This window comes from Epinephelus lanceolatus, chromosome 20 (assembly GCF_041903045.1).
Source record: "Epinephelus lanceolatus isolate andai-2023 chromosome 20, ASM4190304v1, whole genome shotgun sequence".
NCBI classification, from domain to species: domain Eukaryota; kingdom Metazoa; phylum Chordata; class Actinopteri; order Perciformes; family Serranidae; genus Epinephelus; species Epinephelus lanceolatus.
In genome coordinates, this window is record NC_135753.1 from 25,934,513 (window position 1) to 25,959,895 (window position 25,383).

At 41.6% G+C, this 25,383-nt stretch overlaps 2 protein-coding genes across 10 annotated transcripts in view; one reads left to right on the top strand and one right to left on the bottom strand.

The window, feature by feature from the left end:
- The window catches only part of relch (RAB11 binding and LisH domain, coiled-coil and HEAT repeat containing), a 42,043-nt gene extending 30,165 nt beyond the window's left edge, over positions 1-11,878 (bottom strand). For 4 of the 7 annotated variants that reach the window (XM_033638767.2, XM_033638766.2, XM_033638765.2 and 1 more), the window contains exons 1-5: positions 11,347-11,877; positions 3,406-3,495; positions 645-716; positions 440-495; positions 164-277 (exon numbers count right to left, since the gene is read on the bottom strand). In XM_033638767.2, the coding sequence (XP_033494658.1) occupies positions 164-277; positions 440-495; positions 645-716; positions 3,406-3,495; positions 11,347-11,797 (783 nt within the window). In that variant the 5' untranslated portion in view covers positions 11,798-11,877. Of the gene's footprint in view, positions 1-163; positions 278-439; positions 496-644; positions 717-3,405; positions 3,496-11,346 lie in introns of all 7 variants that reach the window. The other 3 variants (XM_033638769.2, XM_033638768.2, XR_004502339.2) reach the window with 2 other exon arrangements.
- Positions 11,879-12,327: 449 nt separating this feature from the next.
- pign (phosphatidylinositol glycan anchor biosynthesis, class N) lies at positions 12,328-23,991 on the top strand. Of its 3 annotated transcripts, none has more exons than XM_078163024.1 (29): positions 12,328-12,467; positions 12,967-13,218; positions 13,398-13,519; positions 13,636-13,734; positions 13,865-13,971; positions 14,335-14,459; positions 14,547-14,677; positions 14,772-14,891; positions 15,092-15,132; positions 15,255-15,314; positions 15,466-15,558; positions 15,806-15,861; positions 16,210-16,288; positions 16,411-16,593; positions 16,726-16,865; positions 17,210-17,309; positions 17,479-17,571; positions 18,088-18,179; positions 18,717-18,822; positions 18,924-19,032; positions 20,003-20,105; positions 20,216-20,318; positions 20,802-20,888; positions 21,007-21,062; positions 21,434-21,509; positions 21,728-21,801; positions 22,215-22,257; positions 22,901-22,953; positions 23,113-23,991. In XM_078163024.1, exons 2-29 carry the CDS (start codon positions 12,992-12,994, stop codon positions 23,234-23,236), a joined length of 2,802 nt encoding a protein of 933 aa, XP_078019150.1. In that variant the 5' UTR covers positions 12,328-12,467; positions 12,967-12,991; the 3' UTR covers positions 23,237-23,991. The 3 variants fall into 3 exon arrangements, with proteins under 3 accessions (XP_078019150.1, XP_033495216.1, XP_033495217.1); XM_033639325.2 differs by having other exon boundaries at positions 12,438-12,571; XM_033639326.2 differs by lacking the exons at positions 12,328-12,467; positions 12,967-13,218; positions 13,398-13,519 and having other exon boundaries at positions 13,718-13,734; positions 13,865-13,976.
- The last annotated feature ends 1,392 nt before the right edge of the window (positions 23,992-25,383 follow it).

The window sequence follows — 25,383 nt, forward strand, 5'->3', positions numbered from 1 at the left end:
GACCCTACCATAGCTCTTAGACCAGTGCAGTTACAAGCCTGTCCACTTTAGAAAGACTTCGTATTAAGAAGCAGGCAGAAATTGAGGATAAAAAAAGGTTAACTCCATTCTGACATTTGTCATTCAGCCTTTAAAACATATAACAGCCATAAATTTTTTTTACCTGATCGTCATTCTCATCAGAGAAGGTGATGGATGAGAGTTTGTATTCGTTTTTTAATAAATATTCATTCACAAGGAAGTTTAAGGCTCTTTTCTCCAGTGGGCGTAAAGGCTCCTGAGACAGAGAGGAAAGAGAAGCTGTGAAATGATTTACTCAAACCTGGCAGTTATATTATCACGGGGGGTTTAAAGGAACACATTTAATCTCTCGATTCATTTGAGAAAAAGAAGAGGAATTCACAAATCTTTTCATTCTCGACGCTCAAAGATTCCCCACCTGAATTTCAGGACTCGACTTGAAGTTTTTTCTCTCCTGAGAGGGCACTTCGCTCTCTGAGAAAATTGAGAAGATTATAGATGAGTTTGACAGGATGCTGAGAGTTATTCATCTAGACGAATTCTCTTAAAACCAAAAAAAGAAAAAGAGAAAAGCTGTAACAAAAGAGGGTTCAGGTGGAGAAGAAGTTAAAAGTACGCCACACCTGCTGCCTGAGTCAAGTTGGCGCGCAGAGCCTGAATGGTCTCCTTTGCTTTCCGTAGCTCAAACTCCAGCACTGGACAGGAAGTGACAACACACACACACACAGGAAATGCATCCAACCAAAGACAGGGAACAAACAAATAAAACAAAGATGGGCATGAAAAACAAAACAACCACACAAAAGATTGTAAGAGTCATAAAACAAAACAAAAAGGATACATGCAAATCATGGGTCTAAGGAACGCATGCAGCAGAGGATCATGGTAAAGCCGGCTGGATGACAGTCTGTTTGATAAGTGTGTGTAAAGCATTGAGACACATCTCAATGGTAGGATTTCCTGCCCTCATATTCCTCCCATTAATAGCACTGATGTGACTGACTTAAAAATGGGAGTCCAAAGTTACTTTAATTGTAGCTGAGGTGAATAAATATATTCAAGCTACCGAGATGTAGCCTTGATAATCTAGGAGCTGTCTGACAAAGGATTTCTTTCCAGGCAAATGCCTAACTAACAAGTAATGAAATCATTTGGTTTCAAGCCACTCAAGGTCAGGTTTTTACTTCTTCTAGGCCATGTCTAGTCTAACAAACTATCAACAACACAATCTAGCTGTTTCGGACGTCTTACACAATCAGAAGCAGCAGACATTTGGGTAAAATTGTTGATTTGTGCATTGAAATTTGAAAGGCTAAACTAACACTGAGTAAAGAAAATAAACACACAAGATTCTTAAACACGCTAGATTAAAAACACACGCAAAAAGTAAGAAGCGATGGAGCAGGAAAACTATGTTGCATAGCTGTGCACTGAAAATCTGCCATCTGACGTGGATTGTGGTTCAACAAGTATTGTAGGAGGTTTCATACATAATATACCAGTATGAGACATCAGAGAGCAGATAAAAATATTCATCGCTCTTTAATAATAGTAATTTCATTGGTAAGGTCATTGTCAATTTTCTTTTTCCACAACTTTAAGAATACTAAAAAGAGATGACATCAACACATTCGATGGACTATTTTGACCAAATCCACCCACTCTGACACCATCATCCCAAACCTATCCAGCAGATCAAGAGTGCACAGGATGCAAGCGCAACAAAATGGAAAACCAAGAACTGAATAACGGGGAGAAGGTTTAAAAAAAATAGAAAAATAAAAAAAGCAAAAAGCTAGTCTGGATGGAGTGACTTGTCCAGTATTGTTCACTGGGGTTTGATCAACGTCAGGAGAAAGCCAGAAAACCCAGAGTCAGACAGCTGGGGGCAGGCATCTTGGCGAGAAGAACAGGTCGTGGGGATGAGAGTAGGGGTCGGGTGAAGAGGGAAGAGAGGAAGGGGAAGGTGCCAATTTGATGATGAATAATTTGTAGTTGGGAGCATGGAACCAACATCTCTGCTGCATGGTTTTAACTGAGCCCTTACTATGCATTAATGTACAGTATGCTTTCATAAACTGGTAAAAGCCCCAAACCACAAGCAAGCTAGCTCATTCATTTCAGGTGCATCCACCTACTTCGCTTTGACCTTTACGAAATAGTAATTCTTGTTCTCCTCTCAGTATAGACATTACATCTACTGACATTTACTATTCAGGCATGTAAACAATCATTTAAGAATAAAAGAGGACACTAATTCTCATGCTTAGCAGTTGTGTACAGTACAGAGGGAAAAAACAATCTCATATGAAAAAAGAAAACACATAAAATATGCCACCCAATTGTGCACAAGCCCATAATGCAGTTATGGACCGGGGCTTTTTAGATCTCATTGACTTAACACTTACCAACCGAATGGGTGGATGACTACAGAAAGCTGGCAATGGACAATGGTAACCACTGTGCTGTGTGTGCAGGGCTAAAAAGTAATGTTTTCATGTTGGCGATTATAAAATAGAAAGATGAAAGCAGGAGGCAGATTAAGTGAACATAATACGATTAGTCCCCTGCGTGACAGCACTGTCCCTTTCTGCAATACTGTTAAAGTAAAAGGCTTACTCATCTGTTTGTTTTCCTTTTGTCGACGCAGCATTAAAATTTTTTTTTACTCATCATCATCACACAGTATCTGAAAAACAACAAGCTGCTCGTAACTGAGCAGCTGCTCTTAAAACCAGCATTCTGTGATGAGGCGCCATCGGCGTTAGGCTCAACTGTTAATGTACTTGGCTAAAACTATCTATTGAGTGTGTCACGACGGAGCCACAGGGGGAAAGGGGTGTGATTTCAAACAATGCTGAGACAGGTCCTGTACCAAAAATACCTCAGACTGACTCAACAGTGTGAGAGGTGATGGGAGGAGGCTCGAACACCTCTAGCAAGTTAAAGAAAGAAACATACTGTACTGTATGTTGAAAGTGGAACGTGTGGACAAAGATCCAAGACTTTTGCTATTCTGTTGATTAGCTTTAGCTCTACCTGTCTATTTTAAAAACTTTATGGCAATAAAACATGATAATAATATTAAAACACAGTGACACTATTGTTTAGTGTGAATTCTGACATCTAATGTGTCAAAAATAAGCTCCTTATTTGGGCATCACTATGAAAGCAATATCAAAATTAATACATACTTCAGTTTTGTGGTGGCTTGGAAAACACTGACATCACCATTATGCAGGCTTTGATGCAGCTGTCAGGTGTTATTCTCTTTGTTTCCATGCCACCCTCCCTTTCTACCATTGCCTATTCGGCGATTTTTTATTTCCCCCGAGGTAAACCAGGTCTCTTTGCTTTGAGCCCTGACAGCACGGTTCATCTTACCTGCCACCCGCTCGTCCGACTCTCGGTTGCCGTCATCTGAGTAACGGGCGAAGTCCAGAGAGTCTAAGGTGCTGATGCTGCCGGCTCGGTCTGAACAGAGACACAGAGACAAAGACAACAATCAGACATGTATACAATACACACACTTAAGAGTCCACTGTCATGCAGTTTGCAGAGCTTAGAAATGTGACGATGCAGTGATACTTGAGAAATGGACAGGGTCAGCTACACAACAGTAGCCCCGCTGCGGTAGGGATTTAGTATTTTGCACTCTCTTAACCAGTCTGGAAACATGCTGACACTGGGCTTGAGTTACAGGAAGGTGACTAACCACTAGCCCAATCTCCTAAAAAACAGATGGAAACTTTATTAAATTCAGCTAAAAGCAGAGACCTTTAAAAGCTATGTGGGAAGGTTATACTTTAGCCAAGAAACATATGAGTCACTGCACATGTGGGAAAACAGATCAATCATAAAATGTTAACTTCTCAGTTAATGGAAACGCCAGGTTTCCAAACTAATACCTCCAAACAACAACCTTACATCTGCGTAGGGATGCCAAAAGTATTCACTCAAAACATAGATAATGCTGATACATAAGCATACTTGTGCTCCTATTTCACTGAGGTATGCTGACCTAGTAGCTCAGCCAATGGTGTTAGTTTTCCTCCACCTCAATACAAGTGCAAGATTGGACTATTTGTTCTCCGATATCAAGATACAGTGGAAGGTCAATCCAAATGTGGCGTGTTTACTAGCTTTAAAACCATGGCTTGTTTTGCAGGCTCAATACTGTGACTCAGAGACCATGTGAGTAATGACGCCAATATTCATTGTTGGTGCAGCAGTGGATATTTTGATTCGGCATTTTATCTTGAGTAAAACCATGCACTGCAGGTCCAGACCTTTGGCTTTAAGGCTACATTAAAGGCAAGGCACATTCAAAAAAGAACCACTGGGTCTTCCTCAATTAGCTGACATCCATTAGTGACCTTGATTTTTCTGGCCTTGATCTGAGAGTATGGTTTTGCCTGGGTATGATTCACATCAATTTACACTTGCCTTGCAAACATACATGGTCAAGGTCATGGTCTTTTCTTTTCTGAAAAAAAAAATACCCTCTGAGTATATTACAACTTGATATTATTCAAATGACCTAGACCTTTCAAAAGGGAAAAGAAGAATGCTGCTTTAATAGTCAGAGCAAGGGAGAATGTCAAAGGAAGATTAATGTGTGTGTATGTATAACACTCGACAAGAAATGTGTCTTTCTTTAAATACTAGATGTTAAAGAGAAACTTCGGTATTTTTCAAACTGGACTCTACTTTCCTATGTTTTTGTGTCTAAGTGATTAATGGAGACAACAATGTTTGAAATTGTTTGAGTGTTGAGAGAGATTTACTGGTCCATCTACGTCCAAACCCTCACCTATGGTCATGAGCTCTGGGTAGTGACCGAAAGAATGAGATCGCGAATACAAGCGGCCCAAAACAGTTTCCTCCATGGGCTGGGCTAAGTCTTATAGATAGGGTAAGGAGCTCGGACACCAGGAGGGAGCTCATCCCACTGGTAGGAGGCCCCGGGGCAGACTCAGAACACGCTGGATTTGGATTACATATCTCATCTGGCCTGGGAACGCCTTGAGGTCCCCCAGGAGGAGCTGGAAAGCGTTGCTGGGGAGAGGGATGTCTGAGGCGCTTTGCTTGGCCTGCTGCCCCCTCAACCCGGCCCCGGATAAGCGGATGAAAATGGATGGATGGATGAGAGAGAGCGACGAAAAAAGCTGCAACGTAATCCCTATGGGCAATTGCGCACCATCAAGTGTGTGTTTTTGCCACTGACAGGCTCAAATTGTTATCAGGAGTGTCTGACAACATTACAGAAAGGACCCTAGAAGTCTCGTTCCGAAATCTCACGAGAGGTGACCTGTTGCAGAAAGACAACAGTGGAAATGTAAGTGAGAATTCAAGAGAGGAGTGCCAGGACTAGTGTGTGGTGCTGGAGTACGGAGGGCAGCTTACTGTTGTCTTTAAGATATTCAGTGTCATGGCTGAACATTTAGCTGATTTCAACAATGTGGAAAAGTCCGCCAGATTTCAAATGTGACTACTCCTTGTATGAGACTTAGTTACACACACTAACAAACAGACCGGATCAAGCGAAAGGTAAGAAAAACAAATCCATTTCTCTGTGTGGTTTGTAGGGATAGACCGATATGGATTTTTTAGGGCCGATGCCGATACCGATTTTTTTCCATCACCCTTAGCCGATGACCGATTATGGACTGCCAATTTTCTTGAGCCGATATTTGGGGCCGATACTGCTTTTGCTCCCTCAATTTACATCAAAAAAAAAATGACACAATGATAACAAATATTACAGGTCTCAAGTTTAAAATAAGAAACATTTATTGAACAGTAAAAAATACTAAAACAAGATGGAAAGCGCCTATCAGCCGATGCAAGTAAAAAACTCAAATATCGGCCCGATATATCGGTCTATCCTTAGTGGTTTGTTCTGCAATGTTGTCAGACACTCATAATAATCTTAGCATGTCAGTGGAAAAACAAGCTCTTTTAATGGACATAAGTTCATGGTGCACATTTGCCCTTTAGGGTTACACTGTAGCCTGTTGCTGCCGCTGTGGCAGCAGTGGTCTCTCTCAAAAAAATTGTTCCCATTAGTCACTTAGACACAAAAACATGGGAAAACAGGGCCCAGGTTTAAAAATACTAAAGTTTCCATTTAACAACCTTAATTTGGGGGATAAAAGCATATAAAGTAAATGCTTATGGTTGGTGTGGTTGTGTGTGTGTCACATGTTCGAATGTATGACCATGTGGCTCCAAAAAGCACACACACTCATTTCAGTGAGAGTTTTTCTGAAATGGCTGTGAGCGTGACAGTGTGTGTGTGTCATTCTATCATGCTAATATCAGTTTAACCCCTTTTCCTGTGGGTAACACTTCCAGCGGTCCTTACTTCCTGATAATGTGTGAGGATGTTTGCTGCATTGGGTTTGAAATCTGTTTGGTGAATCAGTGGATAAATAGGGGTTTGTATACATGTGCACGTGTGAGAAAAACCTGCAATTCTACAATGTGCTAGAGTGTGCATGGATGTCTTTTGTGTGTGCGCCTAATTTGCAAAAAAGCGAGTATTTCTTCCTGGCTGACCTTTCAGTTCTGTGCCTGTGGCGTATTGTCTGGGCTGTGATAGATCTGACACTTCAGACTGTCACCTTCTCACTGCACTCCTGCCGGGCAGCTTGTGACAGACACACACACCACACACACACACAAATCCACTCACAGTCTCCCTCTATGCTCTGGAGTACATGAGTGTCACCATCTCACATTCAATCACAAATGAGCCTTTATTTGAACGCTGAATGAAAGAAACTCCTTTGGCTCACTGGTAGTTTGTATTGAAAATACTTATCTTACAAAAACTATTGGAAGGCCAATGAAAGCTTCTTAGAGAAAAGAAAGAGGAAAAACAAACATGATGAAAGGGATTTTTTTCAATGTATAAAAAAAAGCAGATAAATTGGAGACAGGGAGAGGAGCAAGAGTTTAGTGTGAGAACAAAGAGATACATTTAAAAAGAGCCGAGACAAATAAGCCAGGAGACAAGAGAAGACGGATGGTCAGGCGGTAGCCAACAAGCTATTTTAATGGGAAGGATGTTTTGGCAAGACCATCAGCCATTACGAAAATATAAATGGGATGACACGATGGGGAGCAAATTATAAAGGACGCTCAGGCAGACACACAAACCTGTGCCAACATTCCTCTCACAAAATCAAAAGTATGACAATGTATTCAATGAAATATAACAATGAATAAGCCTGTGTATAAATTGGGCATGCTTGTCAGCACGCTATCTGCAAACATGACTTCCATGCATGTATCAGATAGCAGATAGGTAACAAATCGGTGTGACTAACTAACGGTGGTAATTCACAAATGTGGAAAGGTTCCACACAATAATAACCTGTGTTGCTCCATTGCTGAGAAATCTGCACTTCTACGCGCACAGAACCACCTGCATTCATTCGCAGAGACACACACAGCTAAATGAAAGGCAGTGTTATGAACAGTCAGGCAGCCGGTGCCGGTCCAGAACTACGTGGAGCCTAGCCAACACTCCAGCAATATCATTAATCGCCCTCTCCCACAACAGCAGCTCCCCACCCCAGACATAGGAAAGGATGGAGAGACATTATAAAGTGTGGAAACATGAGAAAAGGAGACAGTGCATGTCAGGTTGGACCAGGCGGTGCTCCAAAGGAAAGGGAGAGGTACACATAGTATTGTGTTTGGTTGACCTGGATTGCCAGTGTGCTAACTTTACAGATCTGTAACAGGAAGGCATATAAATAGTGGTTACAAACAACCTTACTTAGAACTAATGAGAAGCTACTACTTTACCAATGTGGAGCAGGAGATGGTAGGTGCCTGCAACTACAAATTTAACTGTCAGATCCATGTCCTGACATTATACAGACACTTTCTGGTATTATGTCTTATGTGGCAAACCACACCATCTTCTTAAATGTGGCAGCTTACCTTCAACCTCATGCATGGCAACCCAAGTGACTCGCATGCTACATCAATACGAGCAAATAACTACCTGGATACGCGATGAGGGATGGAGAGAGAATCGTTCATGCTTGCTTGCTGCTAATTAGCAAGGTGGTGAGAGATGCCTTGCTTTGCCATGTGGCTTAGAGCAACAGCTGCAGATATGAGGCTGCTTGAAACACATTCATTATCCATACATATGCTCAGTGAAATCAACTGCTTACAGCGAACACTCACTATGTGTTTGGGTGCTTTTAGATTATCAGAAGAATACGAATCATTATCAAATACCTGAACAAATATAATAGCACTATACAGTCTAAGCAAACTATCATCACACTCAAATGATGTACCACTTCTTGTATAATGCGTTTGACTAGCTGGACTCCTATCTGTGTGGTTATCATGCTGTGACATGCAATCATATAAAACCCCATGCATCCTTTCAACATTTTCTGAAGGCAACAAAATGTGCAGGCCAAATTTATTTATTTATAAGTGCATCAAAAGTATAGCTTTTTTCTTTAGTAGGGTGTGCAAATCACATTGCCAAAACAAGGCATTGAAAGAGTTGCTATTGTTTGAAAAATCATATTGGAAACTGGCTGCCAAAACATCTTGCTGCTATATTGACAACAGGAGACATTTGATCGGTATCCCTCCCTCCTCAAACATGAGGAAAAAGATCATTCCATTGATCACATGAGGTCTTGGTCATCAGATTATACTGGAAAGAAAAGTGGCATTGTCTTGAGTCCATCGCTTTCTCCGCCATCAACTACCATCGACCGCTTCATTTTTTTCCATCTACATTCTGTACAGTAGATAAGACTTATCAGGAATCCAGGAATCCACATTCTTAAGAAACCTTTAGTCTTACCAAAAGCTAATAAGGCTGAGATCACTGTTTCTCCATGCCTTTCCTGCCAGTATCACAACAGGGGTGCTGTCAAGTCCTGTCATGCTTTTTGAAGACATCCTCATAAAACATTTATTCTGATGCTGTGCTCCAAACCTTTCGGAGGTTTGTATGATAATGCAACCACCAGACCTTTGCAACCAACACACTCAGCTCACAGTTGTTTGCTGCTGTGGTCTCTGAAACCCATATAGAAAGTCAGTCTACACAAATATTTAATCCTGCAGGGTGGGGTTTTATACTGACAGGCAAGTGTTGCAGTGAATCTGACTGGCTGTCATCTGCTATCTACTAAAGCTAACCTCAGGCTAACTGTCTTGACCCACACTCAAGACTATACAATAGTTGCCTGAGACATCAGGCTATTGTCCATTGCTACTGAATCCAAATGAGGAAAAATAAATCATCTGGTTATAAAACCAGATCCTCTCTTTTTATAGCATTTATTTATATGCTGTGGCTCCCTCAGCTGGAAAACTGCCAAATGTTTATACAATGAAAATTCATCATCTCGGCCTTGTTGCTCAGCCTGAACCAAAAATATGAAAATTACAGTTGCAGCGCCGCCATCGTGATATACGTTACATATTGTGAGGCCTTCGGAAATGCATAGGAAGGAAGATATTATGGACTGAAGCGCTGCCTGAAAAGAAAAGAGAAATAAAGTATTTATTTAGAGCCTACAGTGTGCGGATCTCCTTTGTGACCATTCGGAAACTAAGACACTGATTTGAATCCTGGAAGTGATGGGAAGGAAATCCTCAAATGATTGACCAAAATTACACTGCACATCTCCAAAAAAACTGACAGGAAACACAGCATTTCCAATTCACTCTGCCTTGATACTGACTGCATGCACCGCAGCCAATTTTGGCACATACTGAAAGCAATATTCATTTTGTTAATTTGACACTACAGTCTAAGTGGCAAATCACATCCACTGGTGTGATATTGCACTAAGATTATCGACAAGATACAGGGAACATCTGCTTTCATGGAGAGTGATTAATGAATATAATTTTAGTGGCAGGTAAAGGGGGGAGGACACAGTGAAGATCTGTTCAGTTATGTTGAATAAGCGCACTGAACAATGGATACAGGTTTAAGTACATTCAATTCACAGCTAACAGTGCTTCCTGCTTGTGGGTCTCTTGATTGTTTTAAAGATAAGGTGGGTGGGTAACCATCCATATGGGTCACTTACATTGTTCCTGTCCTTTCTCTCCTGGATCTAAGATAAATATGCTTTGACAAGATAGATCCAATCTCTGCAGTGGAAAACACCAAGCTGAGTTATTTTCATTAAAACCTAAGAGTCATTAAAGGGATCCAATTTAAAAAATGTGCAGATCACTTTCAAGTCACATACAATCCCCTAATAGTTCATACACTTATACAAGTCTCAGGGTGTATTCTTTTTACATTTCTAGCTGTCTTTGAATGTAGCCACTTTGCTTCTTTTACACCAGAGGCAGCGTTATGGTGTCTTATAGGTCTGTGTTAACTGTGAATAGATTTGCTCCACTCACCTCAGTGAAATGCAACTATAAGAAAAGGTTTTCTCAATCACATTCCTTTCAATGCCAAGCTCCTGTGCTTTGCTACAGACACTTGAACTAAAGTTTATGGTAATACTACCCCTGTTGCTCTACAGCAGGCTTTATGTATTTGTGGCCTGGGCTGTCACCGTGGTTACAATTTGCATTGCATGTTTGTTTGTTTGTCCAGACATGTCATTCACCACACACAGTAATACTGCAGGTTATTCCCATACAGTCAGTGCTGTAAGTGGATGTGAATGCTACAGGTTTACACCCTTAGACAATAAACCAAAATAATATTTGTCTCCCTGATCTATTAAAACATCTGATACAAAGCACAAATAAGGTACTGTCATCGTAAGCAAGAGGATGTGGGTTCAAATTAAATTCAGGTTGTATCCTCTTTAGCGAAACCATGACCTCCTATGCAAAAGCAAAAGCAAAATATACAAGCTGTCTCTACTCCTGTTGGCTTTTTCCTGTGAGCAGCTGATCCTGACCTCTGACCTCCCTCTGCCCTAATGAAATGTGATGTATTTCCCTTCAAGACTCAATTGCATTAGGGTGATTCTTATAGGCCTGTCTTGGTGTCACTCTTCCATCTCATCCAGCTAGGCAGTGAGGTATAGCATCACATTTCTGTGATGATGCAGTGTGTATGTCAGCCAACACAGATCACACACGACACCCGCCTGTTGGCCGTGGGCCCTGAACCAGGAGGGCAGGTGCAGCAAGCGGATAACATTATCTCATGATCGATTGGCTTCCACATCCAATGTTTTAAGCTAACGTTAGCTAGCCAGTGGGCTAACTCTGCAGCATGCAGCAGTACAGACAGAGCTAACTTAGCTGACAGCTACGTGACTAGCACTGGGAGCAGCTAACGTTACTTACTCAATGGTCCTCCGGGTCCGAGTACCTGGTCCTTGGCAGGCGGTGTGCCGCTCTGTCGCTCGAAGTTGCCCGGGTTAGAGAAATAATCCCTCAGCCTCGGGAGCTCTCTGCCTGCTTCCAACAGTTCTGTGTGAAACTCCAGGGCCGTGAGAATATATTGGTCCCGTAACAGCTGAGCGGCGATAACATCCACTGATATCCGTGTCTCGGCGGTGCCTGCCATAGCGGCGGTGGCCGCGACCGAGCCCGAGCCCTCACCGCTGGGGCTCGTCCGGTTGCTAGACAGCAGAAGCGTTGGAGGCTCGGCGTCCGCTGGCGGAGAGAAAGGATTACCTGGTGGCGGCCCCGGTGCCCCGTCACTCGGGCTTCTCTCTGTGTCAACTGTTTCATTGGGGCGCCGTTCAGCCTCTTCCTCGGAATCACTGAGATTAAACGGGTTGACCGACGCCATTTTTGCACTATAAAGATTTTTAGCTAGCTAAGCTAATCAGAACCGCTTCTTCCTGAATGGATAGTAAGGCTAGCTATGGTTTGGTAGGTGGCTTTGATAAGGGGGAAAAAATGCGAAGCTGTGATTGGTCAAATTGGAGAGACGTTCCCTCAAAGCCCGCCCCTTTTATGGAATAAAGGAAAATGATTGGCTAATGTCGAGACAGAAAGGAAAACTGGGCAGGGCGCATTTGACAGCTGATAGCTAGCTAGCTAATGTTTTATCAAAGAAAAATGAGGCAAATGAAAATAATGTTTTCCAGCGAAACTGCTCCGTAACACATATTTTAAGATAATGCGTCGCAATTAGTTTTTTTATAAAATGTTTTGCGTTTGGCGAAAAAAAAAATGTAAAAGAAAGCTAGCTCAATACATGTTAACTACAGTACCCACAATTCCGCTGCAACGTACACACGTCTACGTAAACCGTCAGTCACAACACGGAAGTGGCTGCTCATGCTACCTGAATTTCTTGTACTAATCTTCTTATGTAGCAAGACGGACAGTTGGTTTCGTAAAAGGACGCACGTAAAGATTACGTGGATCTTGTTTCGTACAACAACGCCTTAACCAGTCGGATTTTCTGGACATGTAATCGGTTATCTACGAAGATCAAATGGGATCTGAATCAGGTGAACGGGCGCAATGACTGTAGATTGTTCTGCCCTCCTGTTCATTCAAAAACGAGACAGCGTCCCCCGTTTCTATGGGCAGATCCCTCTGACATTACGCACAGGTAATTATTTTTGCATGGCCTAAAGATATGACTGCTTTATTTTAAACAAGCTTCAATAACTAGTGGCCCATTAGGTGACTTAACACTGGAATGTACCCTAACTATTAAAGTCATTTCTGCACCATGCACCTAATGGCATATGGTGACTGATGGATTACCCCTGCCCTTAAGCAGTCCTTTACATGGCACCCATTCTAGCTTATCAAGTCTATATTATACTAAACCTTTCTAAAACCTGCTTCTACATTTGAACTAACCTCTTAATCCTGAACTGTATGACTTAATGTTTGCCCATAGTCATTTTCAGTATGTCTTTATTTCTATGTCTCCTTCCTCTTATCTTCTTTCTCTTGCAAACACAATCAATCTTCCTTCCTGCCCCGGTTGCTCTGCAGACCCAGCTCGGCATTGACACTCAAAATGCGGATGATCACCTTCTTCCTGGTTGGACTGACAGTCCATGTGGTCTTCTTCCTCTCCATCTTTGATATCTACTTCACCTCTCCCCTGGTCCATGGCATGACCCCGCAGGTCACACCGCTGCCACCCCCTGCGTCCAGACTGGTGTTAGTGGTGGCCGATGGTCTCAGAGCAGACAGTCTCTTCACACTCCTCCCAAACGGCTCATCCAGGGCCCCATACTTGAGGTTAGGAAACCGGTACAGAGCACACCACATTAAAGCTCAGAAGCTTTTATGTGGTGTGCCTGTCTCTGTATCAATTACTCCAGTACAAGTGTTATTCTGGATAGTTTTCTTCAGTGCTTTGCAACTCCTCATTAGCTGGTGTTTGTGTGTGCACATCTGTGTGTGTTTCCCGATATCAGGAGGGTGATGGAGGAGAGTGGTACCTGGGGTGTATCACACACTCGCGTGCCAACTGAGTCTCGCCCTGGTCATGTTGCTCTCATCGCTGGCTTCTATGAGGATGTTAGTGCTGTTGCTAAAGGTACAGAAAAGGCTACGTGAAAGATTAATAACTTGTGATACTGTTATATCTGTTTGTGAATGCAAGTGCAATGACCTTTTGTGTGTGTGTGTGTGTGTGTGTGTGTGTGTGTTCAGGGTGGAAGGAGAATCCTGTAGAGTTTGACTCAGTGTTTAATGAGACCAGACACACCTGGTGCTGGGGCAGCCCTGATATCCTGCCAATGTTTGCTAAAGGTATACAGTTACACACAACACAATCAGAACCACCAGCCTAATCAATATAAAAGCAAACAGTCACAGATAAAGTCTGTATCAAAAATCAGAAATTTAAGCTCAGTAACATTGCATGCTGTGGTTCTTCCAGGTGCCAGTGGAGACCATGTGTATACTCACACATACCCAGCACAGGAGGAGGACTTTGCATCCACAGATGCCTCCAGGCTGGACAGCTGGGTGTTCACTCAAGTCAAAGTATGGTAGTGGAAGAACTAATGATAATCATGCATGTTGTGATGAATCTGTTGATAATATGTAATAATTAAGTCATAGAATTTTAGATAAATTACTGGCTTGTGTAAAACCCATCTCTCTACTTTCATATTGTCAGTTATTGCAGCAAGGGTCACGGGTTGTTATAAAGTTATGTTTGTTGTTGGTGGTCACATAATGCATTTTCATGTCGCAAAATGTGAAGCCACGTGGAGTCATTACAATAGCTTTTAGTACATCTGCTACAAGCCTTCCTACAAGACTCCCTTGTTGCTATCAGTGAGGATTTGCACATTGCTAGCTTGACTGAATCCATCTACCACTTTATTTTTCTTCCCACACTAGTCATTCTTTCAGTCAGCAAAGTCTAACTCCAGTCTGAGGGCCAGTCTGCTTGAAGATAAGAACGTCCTCTTCCTGCATCTGCTGGGCATCGACACAAACGGACATGCTCACAGACCAATGTCAAAGTAAGAGAAACGCTATTAGGATTTGTTGTCGTCTGATTGCACTTCAAAAAACCTAGGTAGTGATATCTTTATCTTGTATTTGTCTAGGGAGTACTTAGATAATATTGGTCTAGTGGACACTGGTGTAGCCGAGTTGGTGTCTATGGTAGAAGACTTCTTTGGTCATGATGGCAGAACGGCCTATGTATTCACCTCCGATCACGGCATGACAAACTGGGGTAAGACTCTTGTTTGTGTATATGTGCAATAAAAAAATCTGTTAATCAGCATATGAATTCACTGGAGTATTTAATATCTTCTGTGTGTCTCCAGGTTCACATGGTGCAGGCCATCCCTCTGAGACACTCACCCCTTTAGTGGTGTGGGGAGCAGGGGTTCATAATGCCCACAAAGTTACTATACCCCAACCGTACAATGATAGCTTCCTACAAGGTGGGTGCTAATCTCATGTACTCGCTTCTGTTTCTCAAGCAGGTGTTTTTAGCTTTAGTTTAGGACCCAGGTTCCTCTACGCCCACTAAAGACGATTTCAAAAATACATATATTATTGGGCAGAGTGGAATTTAGTTTTTTATTTGCATTTTTCGCGTCTACGTCGTTGTCATGATTTTTATCCCTGCTGTCTCTCTCAGATTGGAATCTGGAGCACCTTCGGAGAGTTGACGTCAATCAGGTAAGGCCCGTGGCCACTGTCATCAATTATTGCCATGTAATATAAAATGCCAAAAAGCAGTGATATGACACAACAGCAGTAGTAAACTGAAATATGATCTATTTTTTCGTTGTTTTCTGCAGGCAGACATCGCTCCCCTCATGGCTTCTCTCATTGGTGTGCCCTTTCCTGTCAACTCTGTGGTAAGTCCAGAAAGGACAAAAGAAACGTTCTAGTCATTTTCATCCTGCAAAGTTGAATCTAAGTGTTCACGGCTTCACTGAAGTTGTCGAAAAGGGATTTTAAAAGTACAAAAGTGTGTGTCCACCTTAATGTGTATTTGTGTCTCTTCAGGGTGTGTTACCTCTTCTCTACCTTAACAATAGTGACCAGTTCAAGGCAGAGAGCATGTACACTAATGCTATTCAAGTACTGGAGCAATACAAGGTATGAAAGCATTCAACTCTGCTATTACTGATGTGCTTCATTGTTGAACTCAAATAAATATGTAAATATTAATAGTGATAAATAAGCAACAATATTGTCAGTTGGAAGTATACGACCAGTCAGATGTATTTGATTCATACCGATAACTTCCAAATGATAGATTTAAACACTGTGTCATTTTTAACTTGTGAGCTGTATTATACATATCTATGAATCCATGGTGACCGGGCTGTTTATGTTTTTATAGACGAAAATGACGCAGAAAAAGGAGACAACTTTGCCTTTTTTGTTCACCCCATACCAGTAAGTACAATTAGTGAGTTGTAAGAATTGTGAATTAATAACATTACTTTTAATTTGCTGTGTGTTTAGTTTAGAAGAATCATGCTTAATTTGTGTTATGTACAAAGTGTGCAAGGCTTGGATAGATATATTTCTGTAAGACTATTAAAGGCTGCAAATGCTGAGGTACTCTATTGCAGGTCCATGCAAAATAATAAACAGCGCAATGTGCTGATATTATTGTGGTTGTGTAAATATGAAGGCAAATGAAGTACGTTTCATTCGGTCAAAAAAATAATAATTCCAGACCGCATTTAAATGCAATTTCATGCACTCTGTCTTTATTGCCTCGTCTCACTATTTTCTCAGACTACTGACTGAGTCAAAACAAGCGGAAATCATCCACAAGGCCAGAATACTGATTCAGCTGGAGAAGTATGACGATGCTGTGAGTATTTGGGAAGGGACAGCCTGCAGCTTACATACTAACATACATGATTGTATAATATTCAGCTGATGTTGCAGTATAAAGTTAGTTCTTTTCATTCCTCCTCACCTGTCTCCTGTCAGATCTCCCTGTGCCGCTCTCTCATATCCCACGCTCTGGATGGCTTGGTCTACTACCACACCTACGACAGGTTCTTCCTGGGTTGCAGTGTGGTGCTGGGATTTGTAGGCTGGACCTCGTATGTCGTCCTAGTCATACTGAAGACTCACGCCAGCCTCAATAGAAACCCAAGCCTCCTCAAACAGGTCGGGCCACTACTGTATAATCCATCTTTCTTTGTCTCCAAAGATTCCCTTTACTTAGACAAGTTTATAAAACTTGAATGTCTCGTTAAATTACATTTTTTGTTGGTGCTCTGCTCCTGTGTATGTGCACAGACTCCCAGCCATACCCTGGCGAGGCTGTGTGTATTTGTGACAGTGGTGATCACCGTGTTCCTGCTCATCCAAAGGAGTCCCCTCACTTACTATGTTTACTGCCTGCTGCCTGTGCCTGTGTGGTACTCTGTCCTTAAAGAGTAAGTAACACACATTTAAGATAAAAGCATGAAACACATATGCACACACACATTACACTCTAGTCAAACAAATGTGTGTAGCTCCTGAACGCTGGTCTCAGAGAGTGGGCGAGCAAACACACGCAGGGAGATCTCAGCAATGGATGAATGCAGCAGTTTTCATTGAGTGTAATTTAGCTCAAACATACTTGGCCATGCATGTGTGGCACAGCTGCAGTGAGGTGTTAATTAGATCCTTTGAAGTGGTTTTGTGTCCATTCGTGTTTTAATGGATGAAAGGAAGGGTCTTTTTTTCCTCTCCCTTGTACCACAGGAAAAATAATCTTATTAATGGTCCATTTTAGGTCTGGGACTCTCACAGATTTGGTCCGCTCAGCTCCCTCTCTGCCGCTGTGCAAGTGTTTTGGCTATTTTTTGCTGGTGGCGTTTGGGATCGAGCTTCTGGTAGGAGTCTTTAATGTCTTCTAACGGACAGTCAGAGGCATATATGTGCATCAGAACACTGATACACATGCAGTACATATTACAAATTGTTCATTATATATAGGACTTACTGTGTGCAGTTTGAGGTGATGCTGTAATGTGGATGACATCTTACCTTTGCTGCCCCCAGGTGGTGAGTTTCTTCCATCGCGCCATGTTGACTGTGGGCCTGGCTGCCCTCTCTGTATGGCCCTTTCTGACTGGAATTTTTGGCAAGGCTAAGGTAACTACAGTGCATCACAGATCACCGCTTCAGCAGTCATGGTACACAGGGGAAAAGTCCTGGTATTTGAATATTTACATACCTGAAAAGGTTATGGAAAATGACGTGTCATCGAGTTTGGGAATACAAGGTACAGTCTCCTGCAAATGAAGCATTAACACAGAGGCGCATTTCCTGTTCCTGGAAATATTGACAGAGATTAAGATTGTGATCAGTGATTAAACCTGTTTTTTTCTTAGATTTGCATCATCAAATGTTACATCATGACCTGGCATATCACATATTTTATGCTTTTATGAATCCTAAAATCAGCTTTCTTTACTTTTCTGCATTAACATATAATGTATAAAACATACAGAAGTACATATATTTGAACCAAAATTGCTGTTTTTCCACAAAAAAAGTGAGCATGTTATTGTAAAGTATAGTTCTTGCACACATTTTGTGATACATAGTTTGTTAAATTATGAGATCACGTACAGTATCTAAGTGTATGACCTCATTGTCTCTGTGTAGTTCCATTCACTGAGCTGGTGTCTAGGCTGCCTGTGCTTGGCTGCGTTCCCCTTGATGCCAGTCGTGGGCAGAGAGCCAAACATACATCTGGTGTAAGTGCTTCCTCTATTTGCTTACATTTATCAGAAAGTTTACCACAGTGTCCCGCCGTGGCAAAACTCAGAAGCCAGGTTAACCTCAGTCAGTTGCAAGGAAATAGATTTAATCTCTGTACTTAGGAAATCTTAGGGCTCATCGCAGAGTTGTGAAATGCGTTTGTAAGAAATCATTTAAAGATGGGTTATATGGTTGCAGTGGTTCAGTATCCTTTGTGATACCAATGCATGTGCTTTAAAATATGTCTAACATAAAATAATATTATTAAAATGAACTGTGTTGCATGTCTGAGTCAAAAACACACACAGGCTGTCTGTTAGAAATGTGTAGTCTTCAACACCAAGCCGAAATAACCCTGTTGATGTCATCAGAGCTATTTTCTGAGACTTCACCCAGAGCCATAGAAGACATACAGCTACTTCCACAAGCTAAGCAGGACTCTCTGTAACAAGCAAACTGCATACAGTATGTAAAGCTATTTGTCATGACCATGTCTGTAATAATAAGGCGACGTATGATGTTTGTTTGCTCAGCACCTGTGCAGGTCTACTCACTCTCTTCACCTCAGCCTGTTACCTCTGGTCATCACGGCAGAGAACACCACTGCACGTCAGTGACAGACAGCAGTTTGTCACCCAGGTAACTACGGCACGTCACGTCGTATGTGCGAGTGTGCCTGTGTGTGATTGTGTCATTCCATTTTCTAAAAATAAAAGATTACCTGTCAAACTCCACAACAGATGTTCCACGTGGCGGTGTGTGCGTACGTGCCATCCCTCACACACTCCAGCCTGCAGCAGAAGCAGGGCCTGCCCCTTCTTAATCAGATCATCAGCTGGGCCACGTTAGGTAGGTGGACGTGAGTGGGCACTTGCAATCTTTTCATGGTCAACATCTTAGAATATCCTGGGGAGACTATAATCACATTTATGTGTCAATTATGTCACCTTTTTAAATATTGATCAGAGATTTGTCCACCTGGGGTTTCACCTCGCTGTATTTGCATTTTTATCTGCGTGCAATTTTCGTAGCTTCATCTGGGATGTGTGCTGCTTTTGTAGAGGCACATGGTCCCTACCTATGAAGTCCTTTACGTTCAGGTGTGCACAAATTCTCCAGCAACACTCAGAGACACAGAGCTGCTCCTCTGTTTAATCTGTCTGTTAATTCATCTACAGTGTGACATCGGGCTATGTGCTGCGCGTGCTACGCTAAATCAGTCTGTGAGATGAAATTACAGCAGCACACGTGCAATGCAGCACTGCACTGCTAGTGTGTGAGGTGGATCATTGCGCTGTTCTCCTTGGTGGTTGCAGTCTGTTTTGTGACATGGAGACAGCGGCAGGATGCAGGTGACAGATCTGTTGATGCTATGTGTGTAAATAAAAAGATTGAAATTATTTTCCAGCGCTAGATTCACTTGAAAGGCCATGGAAAGATTTTTGTTTCAAACCTACTCGATACTTTTATAGTCATGTTATAGTTTTGTGTGCTGTGCTGCAAACCTTTAAACATCTGTAGCTCCAGTGCTATGTTCAAAAAGTTAACATATAGCCCTGCTATTTATTTTATATAATGTTTCATTTACATGTTGTGCAGCTGTATATTTTCAAACAGGGGAATAAAACCCCGGTCTTTGCATTTAACTTTGATCACAGTCTGTTTTTATAAAAGTGTTGGTGACGTCTCAAATGTGGCTTTGACTTGCAACTGGAAACAAATACAGAGATATATATCGTGTATCGCCATTCTGTAAATACCTAGGTATGAATTCTTGTCCTTATCCCCCAGCCCTAACCTGTCCCTTGTCTTTTCTCAGCATCTTCTATGCTGGTTCCACTGCTGAGCTCTACGCGCCTTTTCCACCGACTCCTCAGCATATTCCTCTCCCTCACAGCCACATACTTACTGCTCAGCACTGGGTGAGACAACATATTACGCACACGCATCATGTAGCTGCAGCAACACGTCAAATTAAGCCCCGTGCAGTGTTTTATCATCACAGTTAAGCTATGTGTTTTCTCCCACTCAGGTCAGAAGCACTGTTCCCCCCGGTGCTATCTTGGTTGATGTTTGCGTGGATCAACATCGAACAGGAAGCTATGCTCGCGCAGAGTGTCGCTGGCAGACAAGAGGTAAAAAAAACCATCCGCTGTGTGTTTCCAAAGTTAAATTTGGTAGATCGGTGTGAACTGCATGACTGAATGAGATGCAAATTTCAAAAGTGAGACAAGTGTGTTTCTGTGGGCTTCTGCAGACTGTAGCTACCACTATTTTACACACACTGGCCTCTCTGAGCGGAGGTGTTTTATTTATATAGGCACATTTACACCTATTTATTTAATATAATATATTCTGAAGCCTCTGCTTATCCGTTCTTAAGTGTTCTGGTGTTAACATTTTTCTGCTATTCACTCCTTTAATGGCATTTCCTTAATGAAACAAACAGGGAAATCCCTACACATGATAACATACTGTAGTCTGTGAAGTAGGTTTACATAAAGCTCTACATAATGTACATAAAGCCTCAGCGCTGATTGTTCCTTATCGTGTTCGGGTGTGTCTGTGAATGTGTATGAATGGGTGTACGGTCACGCTATTGTGTGTTTGTCTTTCAGCTCTCCACTATCGATTTCTCCGCAAACATCGACATCACCAAGATCCGACAGCTGAAGCTGGATGACATCAGGCGATCGTATTTTTTTGTATCCGTTTGTCAGAGTCTTTTCAACAGTGACATCAGCTAAAGCACAAATAAATAACCACTAGTGTTTCTGCCTCAGTGGAGTCATGTACTTTCCTTGACTGTACGTTTTCTGTCAGGTATTCTTTATAATAACCGCTTTCTTCGGCACAGGGAACATAGCTTCCATTAACAGGTATGTAGGCCATTGCATGCAGATGTATTTGTGTGTGTTCAGTGACAGGAAGTTGTCTTAAGGGGGGTTGTATGGCTTTGCATGTTTATCATGGGTGAAGTGAATGTCGGGTAAGAGGTTGATTGGGGATGCATGCTTTTTTTTTTTTGATTATAGGAAGGATGTAAGTGGTTTGTGGGGGGAAAAAAACAGTAGACTCATACTGTCTTTGCATTGTTGCATTGTTGTGTAGACCAGCCAATCGTTTTTGTAGTCCATGCCTCAGGTTACAAAGATAAATAAATCTATGCAGGACAGATTTGTGCTCTGAATGAATGACTCTACAGGTTTTGAAGTCGTCTGCAGTCACTTCTTCTGCTTCTCTCTCCTAGTTTTGACCCAGCATCTGTTTATTGCTTCCTCACCGTCTTCAACCCCTTCATCATGGGAGGGCTGATGATGTGGAAGGTATATTTTTAACACTTTCCTTTTATGGTATATGCTGTGTACCCGCTCGTCAGGTTTTCTTTCAGCTCAAGAAGTGAGTTCCCGAGAAAGGGAAGTAGTCTTGCAGACTGTGACGAGTCACAATCTATCGATGCATCTGTTGATGTCTGGGAAATGTGCTTCAATTAATTTCCCCGTCCTTCATTACATCTGAAATGTCTTGTCCTTTGTTCCTCCAGGTTATTATCCCGTTCATAATAGTGATGTGTACGTTTGAGACCATCCAAGTTGCAACACAGCTCTCATCGAGAAGGTAACTCCTTTAAAATAAGATAGCCAGCTGTCCCGAGCCTTTATCATTGATCTGATCACTGATCTATAGTACATCCTGTTTGCGTAAACTACATCATCTCTTAATGTCAGATCCATGATCGCCTCGCAGACGCCAGCAGAAGTGTGCATGTCATCTTGTATGCAGTTTTAAATTTAAAACAGCTATTTGCATCTTAGGCAGAATTTGTGTCAGGTATAGATCTTAAACCACACGTCAACTCAAATAACTAAATAATATGTGCCTTTCATTTCGTGGTTTATGGTGTGTGAAGAGGGTTTTGATCTACTGTTGATACTGTACGAGAAGTAGACGTGTCGTTGTGGCTGTTAAATGTGAGAGATCTTGCTTATAGTGCTTTCTCACCTCTGTGCTTGTGTATTCCTCTCTTCTAGTTTGTTCCTCATTGTTCTGGTCATCTCCGACTTGATGGCTCTGGTAAGGCTGTCTGAACGGTTAAAAAGAGTTGAGTGTTGGGTTAAAGCAGTGGTTCCCTTCTGGTGGGTCGCGGGTCCATTCTGAATGGACCGCAAGTGACTCGCATGTGTCACGTTTGTGAGTGACTAACTTAACAGAGACAGCAAACTAGCTCAATGACAGTTAAAGGGACAGTTCACCCCAAAATCAAAAATGCATATGTTGGTGCTACTTATCCATCTAGTTTTGGTGTGACTTGCCATGCATCTGTGGAGGTCTGTGGATTATCTTGAGTAACCAGGTCATGGTTTCAGAAAGAGACAGTGCTGTTGAGTTTTTCAAATTTATTTTTTGCATTTTATGCACCACAAGTCACATCTTGTTCCGTTATATTTGAGAGAAGGCCAGACATCTCTATGGTAGACAGATGAATTTATTTATTTCATTTTGTTTTAATGTTATTTAAAATATACAGTTTAAAACATCATACAACTACAACAAACTATAAACATTGAAGGCACAATAAAATACATAAACCACAATCCACTACAGGTAAGAGGAAACTGTCCCTTTAAAGGTGGACTGTGACATTCCTTGTCAAATTATTTTTGTCTTCTATCTCCTCCATCAAAATCAATTTTTAACTCGCTCTTCCTCTCCTCAGCATTTTTTCTTCCTGGTGCAGGACTACGGCAGCTGGTTGGACATTGGCACCAGGTAAGTTCACTGAGTTATACACTGCTCTAAGTCTTAATTAATAACTTGACTCATATGCACACACTCCCCCTCTTCCACCCATGTGACTTTTTCAGCCTCTATTTTTATTTGTGATGCATACACATAAATATGCTCAACCTTTTCCTCTGTGTCTTTCAGCATTAGTCATTATGTGATAGTGATGTCGATGACCATCTTCCTGATGGTGCTCAGTGTGTTCACACACACTCTCACCTCGCAAAGACTCATCCTGTGGAGGAGACCCAAGATGCACTTCCCCTAAATAAACATGCGTTTGTGTGCGCTTGTGCATCTGCACGTACTAGTGAAATCAAAATGTTTAGTATGTATTTGACTTTTTTTTAGATACCTTTAATTTAGCATTTGCCTTATTGAGCCAGAGTTTGTTTATTTAAGATATGGGATGTTGTTTTGGGACTTAATACACGCCACTTTGGAAATCCCCTCTCATGTATGTCATTTGTAGTCAGATACTTTAAATCATCCTCTTACAACTGCTTAAAAAATTGTACCACAAACATGACTATGGCTGAAAATTACATGATGGTCTTACAGAGAGAATTACTTAAAAGCCCAATATCACATATTACAGTTTGCCTCAGAGGGCTTTACAGCATCCCTCTGTCTTTGATCCTCACAACGAATATGGAAAAACTCCCTCAAAAAACCCCTTTTAACAGGGGAAGGAAGGAGGGAAGGAAGGAAGGAAGAGAAACTGAGGAGGGATCCCTCCTCCGGGATGGACAGACATGCAACATTCTCAGTAGAAAATACTGTCCATAACAGTTCCTTCCTTGTATTCATATAAAATAACCACTTACTGGGGCGTTGGTGGCTTAGTGGTAGAGCAGGCGCCCCATGTACAAGGCTGTTGCTGCAGCGGCCCGGGTTCGACTCCAGCTTTTGCTGCATGTCACTCCCTCTCTCTCTCTCCCCTTTCACACTTGTCTCTATAAAATAAAGGCTAAAAAATGCCCCAAAAAATATCTTTAAAAAAAATAAAAAATAAAAAATAACCACTTACTGCTCAGATAGGTGGTTTTAAAAGGACATTTTCCAGAGTGGCGTAAGACTTTTGCACACTTCTGTTTACACTGTATTCTTCTGTACACTCAGTGACTGTTCCAGCATCATTGTTTCTACATTAATTATTGATGAATTGACTAAGACCACTTGAATATTTGATTGTAAATTACGCCTTTGCCAACGGTGCTGATTTATGATCCACCAAAGAAAGGTAACGTCTCCAACTCTTGAAGTATGTAACAATGTTTCCTGTGAAGCTGCCTAAAACACGTCTTTGCTCAGAAGGAAAAGGGATGCTATTTTTATGTACTGTGTTTTTTTAACTTATAAAAATAAAGGAGTGGAATGGAAAACGGAATTTCCATAAAGGGGACCAGAGTATTGTACTTACTGCAACCATTAACAGAATTAAACTAGGAACAAATGTAGTTACTGTGCTCTGTGTTTGCACGTCAGAGAAGCTGTTGCCATGGGCTCGGCTTCGAAAATCTGGGAAGTCAAAAGAGTACAGGTGCACACTAGGATTTTATTTAAGAATGATGATATGTGCGAAAAAGCCTGTGGTTTGTAAGTTTTAATAAATAAATTTTTAAAAAGTTGCTCTGCTGTGTGACATTACCTTCTCAAACTATTCGTGACACCTTAAGAAATCTGTGTCACCTTGCTTTGTGGTCAGGGTCGTCACAAGGGGCTTTCCTTTGCTTCCCTCTGTCGGGAAATGCAGTGAGTTGTTTCCCTAATATGCGAATAAATAAAATGCATTTCTGCTCCATTGCAGACTCAAAGGCCTGCAAAGTCAAAAGCTAAAGGCACAGTTTATGCCTGATATAACTTGTTGATGATGTTCATGGGAGATTAACACATTTGTCAACATCACAGCTCGCATTACCACATCCTCTCTCACTTCTTCTCTTTTGAAATAGCCAATGCGTTGACTCCAGGGTGTGCAGACCTCTGCCCTTGATGTTGCTGCAATAGTTTAAGAGCAGTATAGGAGCTGTGAGATGTGTCTAGTAAGCGTGGGTAACCTTTTTTTTTTAAATTATTACAATGTTAATTAGTGTTTGTTGCACTGATAAAGACTGAGTCACATAAGAGATCTAAATGAACCTGGTAATTAAAAGATAAGACAAAAGCTGCACTTCTTGTTTTTGATATCGAAAAATAGAATGCAGAAGGAGCTGTAGGCGTGGCTGTGCATCAATGAAATCAGCATATTTTTTCTTGCTTGGAAGAATTCTTCTGCTTAAACAGTGTAGTGCATGTTTAAGTATTTATTCCTAAACAGGCATATTCTTTATGCTGGTAAATCCTCTGGTTACATCATGGTATAAATGTAAAGACACATCTGCAATCATGCACCAAAGCACCCCTTGCCTCTAC